Source organism: Oncorhynchus tshawytscha, linkage group LG03, assembly GCF_018296145.1.
Source record: "Oncorhynchus tshawytscha isolate Ot180627B linkage group LG03, Otsh_v2.0, whole genome shotgun sequence".
Taxonomy (NCBI): domain Eukaryota; kingdom Metazoa; phylum Chordata; class Actinopteri; order Salmoniformes; family Salmonidae; genus Oncorhynchus; species Oncorhynchus tshawytscha.
Genome location: NC_056431.1, coordinates 3,182,274 through 3,196,948, shown reverse-complemented (window position 1 = coordinate 3,196,948; position 14,675 = coordinate 3,182,274). Strand labels below are relative to the sequence as shown.

The 14,675-nt window shown below is 52.1% G+C and overlaps 1 protein-coding gene across 1 annotated transcript in view; it reads left to right on the top strand.

Moving 5' to 3' along the window:
* LOC112241017 (tripartite motif-containing protein 46) overlaps positions 1 to 11,853 on the top strand; it is a 26,081-nt gene extending 14,228 nt beyond the window's left edge. Inside the window, exons 5-12 of the mRNA XM_042307410.1 lie at positions 3,403 to 3,549; positions 3,794 to 3,889; positions 5,463 to 5,716; positions 5,903 to 6,024; positions 6,116 to 6,448; positions 10,051 to 10,280; positions 10,378 to 10,445; positions 11,114 to 11,853. Coding sequence (XP_042163344.1) covers positions 3,403 to 3,549; positions 3,794 to 3,889; positions 5,463 to 5,716; positions 5,903 to 6,024; positions 6,116 to 6,448; positions 10,051 to 10,280; positions 10,378 to 10,445; positions 11,114 to 11,522 — 1,659 coding nt within the window. The 3' untranslated portion in view covers positions 11,523 to 11,853. The remainder of the gene's footprint in view (positions 1 to 3,402; positions 3,550 to 3,793; positions 3,890 to 5,462; positions 5,717 to 5,902; positions 6,025 to 6,115; positions 6,449 to 10,050; positions 10,281 to 10,377; positions 10,446 to 11,113) is intronic.
* Positions 11,854 to 14,675: the final 2,822 nt, after the last annotated feature.

Here is a 14,675-nt window from a genome sequence, read left to right as displayed (position 1 = left end):
CCCTCTCTCTCTCCTTCACCTGTGACCTCTACAGTTCCTCTCTCTCTCTCCTTCACCTGTTTCCCCTACAGTCCCTCTCTCTCTCTCTCTCTCTCTCTCTCTCTCTCTCTCTCTCTCTCTCCTTCACCTGTGACCTCTACAATCCCTCTCTCTCTCTCCTTCACCTGTTTCCTCTACAGTCCCTCTCTCTCTCTCTCTCTCTCTCTCTCTCTCTCTCTCTCTCTCCTTCACCTGTTTCCCCTACAGTCCCTCTCTCTCTCCTTCACCTGTGACCTCTACAGTCCCTCTCTCTCTCCTTCACCTGTGACCTCTACAGTCCTCTCTCTCTCTCCTTCACCTGTTTCCTCTACAGTCCCTCTCTCTCTCTCTCTCTCTCTCTCTCTCTCTCTCTCTCTCTCTCTCTCCTTCACCTGTTTCCCCTACAGTCCCTCTCTCTCTCTCCTTCACCTGTTTCCCCTACAGTCCCTCTCTCTCTCTCCTTCAACTGTTTCCCCTACTGTACCTCTCTCTCCTTCACCTGTTTCCTCTACAGTCCCTCTCTCTCTCTCTCTCTCTCTCTCTCTCTCCTTCACCTGTTTCCTCCTTCAACTGTCCCTCTCTCTCTCTCCTTCACCTGTTTCCTCTACAGTCCCTCTCTCTCTCCTTCACATGTGACCTCTACAGTCCCTCTCTCTCTCTCCTTCACCTGTTTCCTCTACAGTCCAGTCCTCTCTCTCTCTCTCTCTCTCTCTCCTTCACCTGTTTCCCCTACAGTCCCTCTCTCTCTCCTTCACCTGTTTCCCCTACAGTCCCTCTCTCTCTCTCTCCTTCACCTGTTTCCCCTACAGTCCCTCTCTCTCTCTCCTTCAACTGTTTCCCCTACAGTCCCCCCTCTCTCTCTCCTTCACCTGTGACCTCTACAGTCCCTCTCTCTCTCTCCTTCACCTGTTTCCTCTACAGTCCCTCTCTCTCTCTCTCTCTCTCTCTCTCTCTCTCTCTCTTCACCTGTTTCCCCTATAGTCCCTCTCTCTCACTCCTTCAACTGTTTCCTCTACTGTACCTCTCTCTCTCCTTCACCTGTTTCCTCTACAGTCCCTCTCTCTCTCTCTCTCTCTCTCTCTCTCTCTCTCTCCTTCACCTGTGACCTCTACAATCCCTCTCTCTCTCTCCTTCACCTGTTTCCTCTACAGTCCCTCTCTCTCTCTCTCTCTCGCTCTCTCTCTCTCCTTAACCTGTTTCCCCTACAGTCCCTCTCTCTCTCCTTCACCTGTGACCTCTACAGTCCCTCTCTCTCTCTCCTTCACCTGTGACCTCTACAGTCCCTCTCTCTCTCTCCTTCACCTGTTTCCTCTACAGTCTCTCTCTCTCTCTCTCTCTCTCTCTCTCTCTCTCTCTCCTTCACCTGTTTCCCCTACAGTCCCTCTCTCTCTCTCCTTCACCTGTTTCCCCTACAGTCTCTCTCTCTCTCTCCTTCAACTGTTTCCCCTACTGTACCTCTCTCTCTCCTTCACCTGTTTCCTCTACAGTCCCTCTCTCTCTCTCTCTCTCTCTCTCCTTCACCTGTTTCCCCTATAGTCCCTCTCTCTCTCTCCTTCACCTGTTTCCTCTACAGTCCCTCTCTCTCTCCTTCACCTGTGACCTCTACAGTCCCTCTCTCTCTCTCCTTCATCTGTTTCCTCTACAGTCCCCTCTCTCTCTCTCTCTCTCTCCTTCACCTGTTTCCCCTACAGTCCCTCTCTCTCTCCTTCACCTGTTTCCCCTACAGTCCCTCTCTCTCTCTCCTTCACCTGTTTCCCCTACAGTCCCTCTCTCTCTCTCCTTCAACTGTTTCCCCTACTGTACCTCTCTCTCTCTCCTTCACCTGTTTCCCCTACTGTACCTCTCTCTCTCTCCTTCACCTGTTTCCCCTACTGTACCTCTCTCTCTCTCTCCTTCACCTGTTTCCCCTACTGTACCTCTCTCTCTCCTTCAACTGTTTCCCCTACTGTACCTCTCTCTCTCCTTCAACTGTTTCCCCTACAGTCCCTCTCTCTCTCTCCTTCACCTGTTTCCCCTACTGTACATCTCTCTCTCTCCTTCCCTGTTTCCCCTACTGTACCTCTCTCTCTCTCCTTCACCTGTTTCCCCTACTGTACCTCTCTCTCTCCTTCAACTGTTTCCCCTACTGTACCTCTCTCTCTCTCCTTCAACTGTTTCCCCTACTGTACCTCTCTCTCTCTCCTTCACCTGTTTCCCCTACTGTACCTCTCTCTCTCTCCTTCACCTGTTTCCCCTACTGTACCTCTCTCTCTCCTTCAACTGTTTCCCCTACAGTACCTCTCTCTCTCTCCTTCAACTGTTTCCCCTACAGTCCCTCTCTCTCTCTCCTTCAACTGTTTCCCCTACAGTACCTCTCTCTCTCTCCTTCAACTGTTTCCCCTACAGTCCCTCTCTCTCTCTCCTTCACCTGTTTCCCCTACAGTCTCTCTCTCTCTCTCCTACAACTGTTTCCCCTACAGTACCTCTCTCTCTCTCCTTCAACTGTTTCCCCTACTGTACCTCTCTCTCTCCTTCAACTGTTTCCCCTACTGTACCTCTCTCTCTCTCCTTCAACTGTTTCCCCTACTGTACCTCTCTCTCTCTCCTTCACCTGTTTCCCCTACTGTACCTCTCTCTCTCTCCTTCACCTGTTTCCCCTACTGTACCTCTCTCTCTCTCCTTCAACTGTTTCCCCTACAGTACCTCTCTCTCTCTCCTTCAACTGTTTCCCCTACAGTCCCTCTCTCTCTCTCCTTCACCTGTTTCCCCTACAGTCCCTCTCTCTCTCCTTCAACTGTTTCCCCTACTGTACCTCTCTCTCTCCTTCAACTGTTTACCTCTCTCCCCTTACTGTTTCCCCTACCTCTCTCTCTCCTTCAACTGTTTCCCCTACTGTACCTCTCTCTCTCCTTCAACTGTTTCCCCTACTGTACCTCTCTCTCTCCTTCAACTGTTTCCCCTACTGTACCTCTCTCTCTCTCCTTCAACTGTTTCCCCTACTGTACCTCTCTCTCTCTCCTTCATGTGTTTCCTCCACAGTGACTCTCTGTGAGTTTGGCTGGTGACCTCCTTTTCTTCCTCCTCCTGTTATATCTTCTTCCTCTCTCCTCCCTGCCCACCCCTCTTGCCCTCTCTCCTCCCCTCCTTCTCCCCCTCCCCTCTTGCCCTCTCTCCTCTCCTCCTTCTCCCCCTCCCCTCTCCTCCTTCTCCCCCTCTCCTCCTTCTCCCCCCTCCCCTCTCCTCCTTCTCCCCCCTCCCCTCTTGCCCTCTCTCCTCTCCTCCTTCTCCCCCTCCCCTCTTGCCCTCTCCTCCTTCCCCCTCTCTCCTCTCCTCCTCTCTTGCCCTCTCCTCCTTCCCCCCTCTCTCCTCTTGCCCTCTCTCCTCTCCCCCGTTCTCCCCTATTAGGTCCTAACGTGTCTGGAGCATGAGCAGGAGAGGTTGTTGTGGTACTGTCGCTCCTGCCAGAGGCTGCTGTGTCCTGTCTGTAAGCTCCACAGAGTCCACCACGGCCACAAGGTGGCGCCCATCGCACAGGCCTGCCAGGCACTAAAGGTGTCTGTCTGTCTGTCTGTCTGTCTGTCTGTCTGTCTGTCTGTCTGTCTGTCTGTCTGTCTGTCTGTCTGTCTGTCTGTCTGTCTGTCTGTCTGTCTGTCTGTCTGTCTGTCTGTCTGTCTGCCTGCCTGCCTGCCTGCCTGCCTGTCTGTCTGTCTGTCTGCCTGCCTCCTGCCTGCCTGTTAAACCATGAAACTACATGTTTGCTTGCTGATATTGTCATCTGTCTCTCTTAACACCTGAGGACAAAATCACCAAGGAGATCAACTACATTCTGGCCAATCAGGACACAGTAAAGGCTCAGATAACTCAGCTGGAGAGTGCCATCACACACTTGGAGGTAAATTCTCTCTCCATCCTTTCTGTCTCTCTTTCGTCCAATCCATTACTTTCTTCCCTCTATCCTTCGATTGCCTCTTTCTCTCCATCACAGTATAACCTTCATGCTCTTCTTTCCCTCCCTCTACCCCCTCCCATCTTCTCCCCCACCCTCTCTCTCCCTCTACCCCTTCCCTTCTTCTCCCCTCCCCCACACTCTCTCACTCTCCTCTACCCCCTCCCTTCTTCCCCCTCTCTCTCCCTCTACCCTCTCCATTCCCCCTCTCTCTCCCTCTACCACATCCCCTTAAACCCCCTCTCTCTCCCTCTACCCCCTCCCTTCTCCCCCCTCTCTCTCTCTACCCCCTCCCTTCTCTCCCCCTCTCTCTCCCTCTACCCTCTCCCTTCTCCCCCTCTCTCTCTCCCTCTACCCTCTCCACCCCCCTCTCTCTCCCTCTACCCCCTCCCTTCTCCCCCCTCTCTCTCCCTCTACCCCCTCCCTCCCCCTCTCTCTCCCTCTACCCTCTACATCCCCCTCTCTCCCTCTACCACATCCCCTTAAACCCCCTCTCTCTCCCTCTACCCCCTCCCTTCTCCCCCTCTCTCTCTCCCTCTACCCCCTCCCTTCTCCCCCCTCTCTCCCTCTACCCTCTCCCTTCTCCCCCTCTCTCTCTCCCTCTACCCTCTCCACCCCCTCTCTCTCTCCCTCTACCCCCTCCCTTCTCTCCCCCCTCTCTCTCCCTCTACCCTCTCCCTTCTCCCCCTCTCTCTCTCCCTCTACCCTCTCCACCCACCCCTCTCTCTCTCCCTCTACCCCTCCCTTCTCCCCCTCTCTCTCCTCTACCCCCTCCCTTCTTCCCCCCTCTCTCTCCCTCTACCCCCTCCCTTCCCCCTCCCCCTCTCTCTCCCTCTAACCTCTCCACCCCCTCTCTCTCCCTCTACCACATCCCCTTAAACCCCCTCTCTCTCCCTCTACCCCCTCCCTTCTCCCCCTCTCTCTCTCCCTCTACCCCCTCCCTTCTCCCCCTCTCTCTCCCTCTACCCTCTCCCTTCTCCCCCTCTCTCTCTCCCTCTACCCTCTCCACCCCCTCTCTCTCCCTCAACCCCCTCCCTTCTCCCCCTCTCTCTCCCTCTACCCTCTCCCTTCTCCCCCTCTCTCTCCCTCTACCACATCCCCTTAAACCCCTCTCTCTCCCTCTACCCCTCCTTTCTCCCCCTCTCTCTCTCCCTCTACCCCCTCCCTTCTCCCCCCTCTCTCTCTCCCTCTACCCCCTCCCTTCCCCCCCCTCTCTCCCTCTACCCCCTCCCTTCCCCCTCTCTCTCCCTCTACCCCCCTCCCCCTCTCTCTCCCTCTACCCTCTCCACCCCCCTCTCTCTCCCTCTACCCCCCCCTCTCTCTCTCCCTCTACCCTCTCCACCCCCTCTCTCTCCCTCTACCCCCTCACTCCCCCCTCTCTCTCCCTCTACCCCCTCCCTTCTCCCCCCTCTCTCTCCCTCTACCCCCTCCCTTCCCCCTCTCTCCCTCTACCCTCTCCATTCCCCCCTCTCTCTCTCCCTCTACCCCCTCCCTTCCCCCCCTCTCTCTCCCTCTCTAGTTGAACAGTGCGTTGGCGAGGGAGCAGTTGTCCCAGTCTGTGAGGGAGCTGGGGGCGTCTCTAGTGGAGCGACAGGGAGCGTTGACCCTGGCCCTGGAGGGGGCCCGGCTGAGGAGGGGGGAGGCCCTGTCGGCCCAGGTGTCTGAGAGGAGGGGTCTGCAGGAGCACGGCGGTTTAATGGCCTACACACAGGAGCTGCTCAAAGAGACCGACCAACCCTGCTTCGTACAGGCCGCACGAATCACCCACAACAGGTACGGGTGGTAGATGCAAGACACACATGTGCACGCGCACACACACACCGTGGGTAAATAACAGGTGCAATATCAACACTTAACACTTACCAGCCCTGCCCCCTCTATACTTTCTCTCTCCCCGTTTCTATTTTCTCTCTCTCTCTTTTTCTCTGTCTCTGACTCTCTCTCTTTCTCTCTCTCCAGGCTGGTGAAAGCCATAGAGAATCTGCAGTGTTTCTCTCTCTCGGCTGATCCCTCCTTCAGACACTTCCACATGGACGCCTCCAGAGAAGTGAAACTCATCAGCAGCATGGGATACATAAGAGGTCTGTCCGTGTAAGAGGTTAGATCTGAAAGCTAACTCATCCCAACCACCAATATAACTCCCTTTTCTTCTCTGCCCCGCCCCTGCTACAGCCCCATTGGCTCCTGTGATTGACACTCAGCGCACGCTGGCCTATGACCAGCTGTTCCTGTGCTGGCGACTCCCCCAGGACTCCGCCCCTGCCTGGCACTTCTCCGTGGAGTTCCAGCGGCGAATGGGATTGACCGAGGCAGGCTGGGGAGGAGAGGTCAGGAGTCCCAATGCTCCACTGGTGTGGCAACGCCTGGAGGAGGTGGGCGGGACTAGTGCTGTGATTGACAGGCTGGAGATGGACAGTGTGTATGTGTTAAGGGTGAAAGGAAGCAATAAGGCGGGGTTTGGAGAGTACAGCGAAGAGGTTTACCTGCACACACCACCCGCACCAGGTGAGACACACACATAGACACGTACTTACGAAATTCATGATACAATTATTGTTGGGGAATTGTCTAACAAAGTCAATACCTCTTTTGTCCCAATCCATCCCTTCACCTTCTCAATTCCCTCATCTTCTCTCTGCATAACTCCACTCCCTCTGTTCTGCAACCCAGCTCCACCCCCCGGCCCTCTCTCCATCCCTCATCCTCTCTCCATCCATCCATCCTCTCTCCATCCGTCCATCTTCTCTCCATCCCTCCGTCCTCTCTCCATCCCTCCATCCTCTCTCCATCCCTCCATCCTCTCTCCATCCATCCATCCTCTCTCCATCCCCATCCTCTCTCCATCCCCCATCCTCTCTCCATCCCTCCATCCTCTCTCCATCTCGTCCATCTGTCCATCCTCTCTCCATCCCCATCCTCTCTCCATCCCCATCCTCTCTCCATCCCTCCGTCCTCTCTCCATCCTCTCTCCATCCGTCCATCCTCTCTCCATCCCCCATCCTCTCTCCATCCCCCATCCTCTCTCCATCCCTCCATCCTCTCTCCATCCTCTCTCCATCCTCTCTCCATCCCTCCATCCTCTCTCCATCCCTCCATCCTCTCTCCATCCCCATCCTCTCTCCATCCCTCCATCCTCTCTCCATCCCTCCATCCTCTCTTCATCCCCCATCCTCTCTCCATCCCTCCATCCTCTCTCCATCCCCATCCTCTCTCCATCCCCCATCCTCTCTCCATCCCTCCATCCTCTCTCCATCCCTCCGTCCTCTCTCCATCCCCCATCCTCTCTCCATCCCTCCATCCTCTCTCCCCATCTCCCCCATCCTCTCTCCATCCCCATCCTCTCTCCATCCCCATCCTCTCTCCATCCCTCCATCCTCTCTCCATCCCCCATCCTCTCCTCTCCATCCTCTCTCCTCTCTCCATCTCTCCATCCCCATCCTCTCTCCATCCTCCTCTCTCTCCATCCCTCCATCCTCTCTCCATCCCCCATCTCTCTCCATCCCCATCTCTCCCCCATCCCCCATCCTCTCTCCATCCCTCCATCCTCTCTCCATCCCCATCCTCTCTCCATCCCCATCCTCTCTCCATCCCTCCATCCTCTCTCCATCCATCCACCCTCTCTCCATCCCTCCACCCTCTCTCCATCCCTCCATCCCTTTTTCTCCCTATCTCTCCTTCCTCTCTTTCACCTTGCTAACCCTCTGTACTTGATTCATCTCAGAAGAATCCTACCATCCCACTCTCTGTCCTTCTCCTACCTCTCTCTCTCTCTCTCTCTCTCTCTCTCTCTCTCTATCAACATCTCTCCCTCTCTGTCCTTCTCCTACCTCTCTTCATCAACATCTCTGAATCTGTCCTCTCCTCTCTCTCTATCAACATCTCCCTCTCTGTCCTTCTCCTACCTCTCTCTCTCTCTTTATCAACATCTCTCCCTCTCTGTCCTTCTCCTACCTCTCTCTCTCTCTATCAACATCTCTCCCTCTCTGTCCTTCTCCTACCTCTCTTTATCAACATCTCTGAATCTGTCCTTCTCCTACCTCTCTCTATCAACATCTCCCTCTCTGTCCTTCTCCTACCTCCCTCTCTGTCCTTCTCCTACCTCTCTCTCTCTCTCTTTATCAACATCTCTCCCTCTCTGTCCTTCTCCTACCTCTCTCTCTCTCTCTTCATCAACATCTCTCCCTCTCTGTCCTTCTCCTACCTCTCTGTCTCTCTCTCTCTCTCAACATCTCTCCCTCTCTGTCCTTCTCCTATCTCTCTCTCTCTCTCTCTCAACATCTCTCCCTCTCTGTCCTTCTCCTACGTCTCTCTCTCTCTCTCTTCATCAACATCTCTCCCTCTCTGTCCTTCTCCTACCTCTCTGTCTCTCTCTCTCTCTCAACATCTCTCCCTCTCTGTCCTTCTCCTACCTCTCTCTCTCTCTCTCCTCATCCATATTTCTCCCTCTCTGTCCTTACACTGTCCATACTGTATAAACACTCCCCCAGTCTCCTGTGTTATTAAGTGTTCATGTGACTCACTAAAGGAGATTTGTTTATTAATTTCTCAAAACCTGATCAGTGATCAGCAGTCGTACCTTTATTGGGCTAGGTTTCTCTCCCTCTTTAGAACTCTCTCTCTCTCTTATTTCCTGCTCTCCTCATTCCCTCTCTTTCCTGGGGTGTATTTATTCTCCTCATTCCCTCTCTTTCCTGGGGTGTATTTATTCTCCTCGTTCCCTCTCTTTCCTGGGGTGTATTTATTCTCCTCGTTCCCTCTCTTTCCTGGGGTGTATTTATTCTCCTCATTCCCTCTCTTTCCTGGGGTGTATTTATTCTCCTCATTCCCTCTCTTTCCTGGGGTGTATTTATTCTCCTTTCCCTCTCTTTCCTGGGGTGTATTTATTCTCCTCGTTCCCTCTCTTTCCTGGGGTGTATTTATTCTCCTCGTTCCCTCTCTTTCCTGGGGTGTATTTATTCTCCTCATTCCCTCTCTTTCCTGGGGTGTATTTATTCTCCTCATTCCCTCTCTTTCCTGGGGTGTATTTATTCTCCTCATTCCCTCTCTTTCCTGGGGTGTATTTATTCTCCTCGTTCCCTCTCTTTCCTGGGGTGTATTTATTCTCCTCGTTCCCTCTCTTTCCTGGGGTGTATTTATTCTCCTCGTTCCCTCTCTTTCCTGGGGTGTATTTATTCTCCTCGTTCCCTCTCTTTCCTGGGGTGTATTTATTCTCCTCATTCCCTCTCTTTCCTGGGGTGTATTTATTCTCCTCATTCCCTCTCTTTCCTGGGGTGTACTTATTCTCCTCGTTCCCTCTCTTTCCTGGGGTGTATTTATTCCTCCAGAATACATCAGTTTCCTGTAGATGTAAGCAGGTCTGCTCCTCTGCTCCTCTCCCTGATGCTATATCAAACCCTTCCCCTTCCTCCCCCTCTCCTTCTCCATCCTCTTCCTCTTCCCCTACCTCTCCTCTACATCCTCTTCTCCCTCCTCCTCCTCCTCCTCCTCTCACTGTCCCTCCTCTTCCTCCCCTCTCCCTCTCCTCCTCCTCCCCCTCTCCCTCTCCTCCCCTCTCCCTCCTCCCTCCCCCTCCCCCTCTCCCTCCTCCTCCTCCCCCCCTCCTCCTCCTCCTCTCCCTCCCTCCTCCTCCCCCTCTCCCCCTCCTCCCCCTCACCCTCTCCTCTTCCTCTTCCTCCTCCCCCTCTCCTCCTCCTCCCCCTCTCCTTCTCTCCTCCTCCTCCCCCTTTCCCTCTCCTCCTCCTCCCCCTCTCCCTCTCCTCCTCCTCCCCTCTCCCTCTCCTCCCCCTCTCCTCCTCCCCCTCACCCTCTCCTCCTCCTCCTCCTCCCCTCACCTCCTCCCCTCTCCCCTCTCCTCCTCCTCCCCCTCTCCCCCTCTCCCTCCTCCCCCTCCCCCTCTCCCTCACCCTCTTCTCCTCTCCCTCCTCCCCCTCCTCCTCCTCCTCCCCCTCCCCCCTCCTCCTCCTCTCCTCTCTCCTCCTCCCCTCCTCCCCCTCCTCCCTCTCTCCCTCCTCCCCCTCTCCCTCACCCTCTCCTCCTCCCCCTCTCCTTCCCCTCCCCCTCTCCCTCTCCTCCCCCTCTCCCTCCTCCCCCTCTCCCTCCTCTGTCAGTGTTGTGTTTCTCTCTGGACTCTCGCTGGGGTTTGCATGCTGACCGACTGGCCCTTGGTAAAGGACAGACGTATGCCCGCAGCGTGCCCGGCCTCTCCCTTCTGCAGGCCGCTGACCGCTCCCTCACTTCCTGTCACCTGACCTCTGACCTCCTCATAGGCGACCTGGCCATCACCCAGGGAAGGCACTACTGGGCATGCTCGGTGGAGCCCGGCTCCTACCTGGTCAAGGTGAGAAATAGAGATTTTGTGTGTGTGTGTCCATACATGCGTGGGTGTGTGTAACTTACTCAATCGAATTTGTCATTTTTCTCTCTGCGTTCCTCAGGTGGGAGTTGGACAGGAGGCCAAGCTCCAGGAGTGGTTCCACCTTCCCCAGGACATGGCCAGCCCCCGGTGAGAGAGGAGAGGGGGAGGTAGAGGGAGGGATGGAGAGGGAGGGGGGGACAGAGGGAGGTAGAGGGAGGGATGGAGGGGGACAGAGGGAGGTAGAGGGAGGGATGGAGAGGGAGGGGGACAGGGAGGTAGAGGTAGGGGGACAGAGGGAGGTAGAGGTAGGGATGGAGAGGGAGGGCGGACAGAGAGAGGTAGAGGTAGGGATGGAGAGAGGGGGTGCGGACAGGGAGGTAGAGGTAGGGATGGAGAGGGAAGGGGGACAGATAGAGGTAGAGGTAGGGGGACAGAGGGAAATATAGGTAGGGGGGGGACAGATAGCGGTAGAGGTAGGGGGACAGAGGGAGGTAGAGGTAGGGATGGAGAGGGAGGTAGAGATAGGGATGGAGAGGGAGGGGGACAGGGAGGTAGGGGGACAGATTGAGGTAGAGGTAGGGATGGAGAGGGAGGGGGACAGGGAGGTAGAGGTAGGGGGACAGAGGGAGGTAGAGGTAGGGGGACAGATGGAGGGAGGTAGAGGTAGGGGGTAGTAAAGAAGTGGTTCCAATGACACTAAAACTAACCAAGTAAACTCAGTCTCCCCCGTCCTCCCTCTTCCTCACTCCCCGTCCCCCTTCTCTCTTCCCGTTCCTCCTCTCTCTCCCCCTCCCCGACCCCTTCCCTCTCTCCAGCTATGACCCAGACAGTGGCCATGACAGTGGGGCTGAGGATTCCCCAGACTCCTCCCCTCCCTTCTGCTTCCTCACCATGGGCATGGGCAAGGTCCTCTTACCCCAGGGGGCAGCAAACTTACACCACAGTACCCATGGGAACAACCATGGCCCTCCTACTGCCCCCCTGCCCCCGCGCCTCGGGGTTTGTCTGGACTTCGAAAAGGGGCGGGTCACGTTCTACGACGCCCACTCGCTGCGTACCCTGTGGGGGGGGCATGTGGATTGCTCTGCCCCTGTGTGCCCAGCCTTTTGTTTCATTGGTGGAGGGGCACTGCAGCTGCAGGAGCTGGTGGCCAATCGGAGCACAGAGGAGCCACTGCACAGAAGGGTCACCATCCAATCACGCGCCACCAATTTAGGTAACTGAAGAAGTATGGAGTGGAATGATTTGGAAAGACCCTTCATCAACTTGATGTTTACTGGTTTATGTTTAGGTTTCATTTGTAATGTCTGCAACTGTTGATGATGTACATTATGCAGAATAGAAGAATGTCAATGTCCCGGAATCCAGGGGATTATAAAGCGTTCTGCAGGTTACATCAGGATACGTGTATTCTGTGATTCCAACTGTTGCTGTTGCTGTGTTGCTTCTGAAAAGGACTCATGAGTGGGACGTTAACAGTTAAATGACTCATGAGTGGGACGTTTATTGTTAAATGACTCATGAGTGGGACGTTAACAGTTAAATGACTCATGAGTGGGACGTTTATTGTTAAATGACTCATGAGTGGGACGTTTATTGTTAAATGACTCATGAGTGGGACGTTTATTGTTAAATGACTCATGAGTGGGACGTTAACAGTTAAATGACTCATGAGTGGGACGTTAACTGTTAAATGACTCATGAGTGGGACGTTAACTGGTAAATGACTCATGAGTGGGACGTTAACTGTTAAATGACTCATGAGTGGACGTTAACTGTTAAATGACTCATGAGTAGGATGTTAACTGTTAAATGACTCATGAGTGGGACGTTAACTGTTAAAGGGCTCATGAGTGGGACGTTAACTGTTAAAGGGCTCATGAGTGGGACGTTAACTGTTAAATGACTCATGAGTGGGATGTTAACTGTTAAATGACTCATGAGTGGGACGTTAACTGTTAAAGGGCTCATGAGTGGGACGTTAACTGTTAAATGACTCATCAGTGTGATGTTAACTGTTAAATGACTCATGAGTGGGACGTTATCTGTTAAATGACTCATAAGTGGGACGTTATCTGTTAAATGACTCATGAGTGGGATGTTAACTGTTAAATGACTCATGAGCGGAACGTTAAATGACTCATGAGTGGGACGTTAACTGTTAAATGACTCATGAGTGTGACATTAACTGTTAAATGACTCATGAGTGGGACGTTAACTGTTAAATGACTCATGAGTGGGACGTTAACTGTTAAATGACTCATGAGTGGGACGTTAACTGTTAAATGACTCATGAGTGGGATGTTAACTGTTAAATGACTCATGAGTGGGACGTTAACTGTTAAATGACTCATGAGTGGGACATTAACTGTTGAAGAAGTCATGAGTGCGATGTTAACTGGTAAATGACTCATGAGTGCGATGCTAACTGGTAAATGACTCATGAGTGCAATGTTAACTGGTAAATGACTCATGAGTGCGATGTTAACTGGTAAATGACTCATGAGTGCAATGTTAACAGGTAAATGACTCATGGATGGGATGTTAACTGGTAAATTACTCATGAGTGCGATGTTAACTGGTAAATGACTCATGAGTGCGATGCTAACTGGTAAATGACTCATGAGTGCGATGTTAACTGGTAAATGACTCATGAGTGCGATGTTAACTGGTAAATGACTCATGGATGGGATGTTAACTGGTAAATTACTCATGAGTGCGATGTTAACTGGTAAATGACTCATGAGTGGGACTTTAACTGGTAAATGACTCATGAGTGCGATGTTAACTGGTAAATGACTCATGAGTGGGACGTTAACTTTTAAATGACTCATGAGTGGGACGTTAACTGACTCATGAGTGGGACGTTTATTGTTAAATGACTCATGAGTGGGACGTTTATTGTTAAATGACTCATGAGTGGGACGTTAACAGTTAAATGACTCATGAGTGGGACGTTAACTGTTAAATGACTCATGAGTGGGACGTTAACTGGTAAATGACTCATGAGTGGGACGTTAACTGTTAAATGACTCATGAGTGGACGTTAACTGTTAAATGACTCATGAGTGGGATGTTGACTGTTAAATTACTCATGAGTGGGATGTTAACTGTTAAATGACTCATGAGTGGGACGTTAACTGTTAAAGGGCTCATGAGTGGGACGTTAACTGTTAAAGGGCTCATGAGTGGGACGTTAACTGTTAAATGACTCATGAGTGGGATGTTAACTGTTAAATGACTCATGAGTGGGATGTTAACTGTTAAATGACTCATGAGTGGGACGTTAACTGTTAAAGGGCTCATGAGTGGGACGTTAACTGTTAAATGACTCATGAGTGTGATGTTAACTGTTAAATGACTCATGAGTGAGACGTTAACCGTTAAATGACTCATGAGTGGGACGTTAACCGTTAAATGACTCATAAGTGGGACGTTATCTGTTAAATGACTCATGAGTGGGATGTTAACTGTTAAATGACTCATGAGTGCGATGTTAACTGGTAAATGACTCATGAGTGGGACTTTAACTGGTAAATGACTCATGAGTGGGATGTTAACTGGTAAATGACTCATGAGTGGGACGTTAACTTTTAAATGACTCATGAGTGGGACGTTAACTGACTCATGAGTGGGACGTTTATTGTTAAATGACTCATGAGTGGGACGTTAACTGGTAAATGACTCATGAGTGGGACGTTAACTGGTAAATGACTCATGAGTGGGATGTTAACTGGTAAATGACTCACGAGTGGGATGTTAACTGGTAAATGACTCATGAGTGCGATGTTAACCGGTAAATGACTCATGAGTGCGATGTTAACTGGTAAATGACTCATGAGTGCGATGTTAACCGGTAAATGACTCATGAGTGCGATGTTAACTGGTAAATGACTCATGAGTGGGACGTTAACTGTTAAATGACTCATGAGTGGGACGTTAACTGTTAAATGACTCATGAGTGGGACATTAACTGTTGAAGAAGTCATGAGTGCGATGTTAACTGGTAAATGACTCATGAGTGCGATGTTAACTGGTAAATGACTCATGAGTGCGATGTTAACTGGTAAATGACTCATGGATGGGATGTTAACTGGTAAATGACTCATGAGTGCGATGTTAACTGGTAAATGACTCATGAGTGGGACTTTAACTGGTAAATGACTCATGAGTGGGATGTTAACTGGTAAATGACTCATGAGTGGGACGTTAACTTTTAAATGACTCATGAGTGGGACGTTAACTGACTCATGAGTGGGACGTTAACTGGTAAATGACTCATGAGTGGGATGTTAACTGGTAAATGACTCATGAGTGGGACTTTAACTGGTAAATGACTCATGAGTGGGATGTTAACTGGTAAATGACTCATGAGTG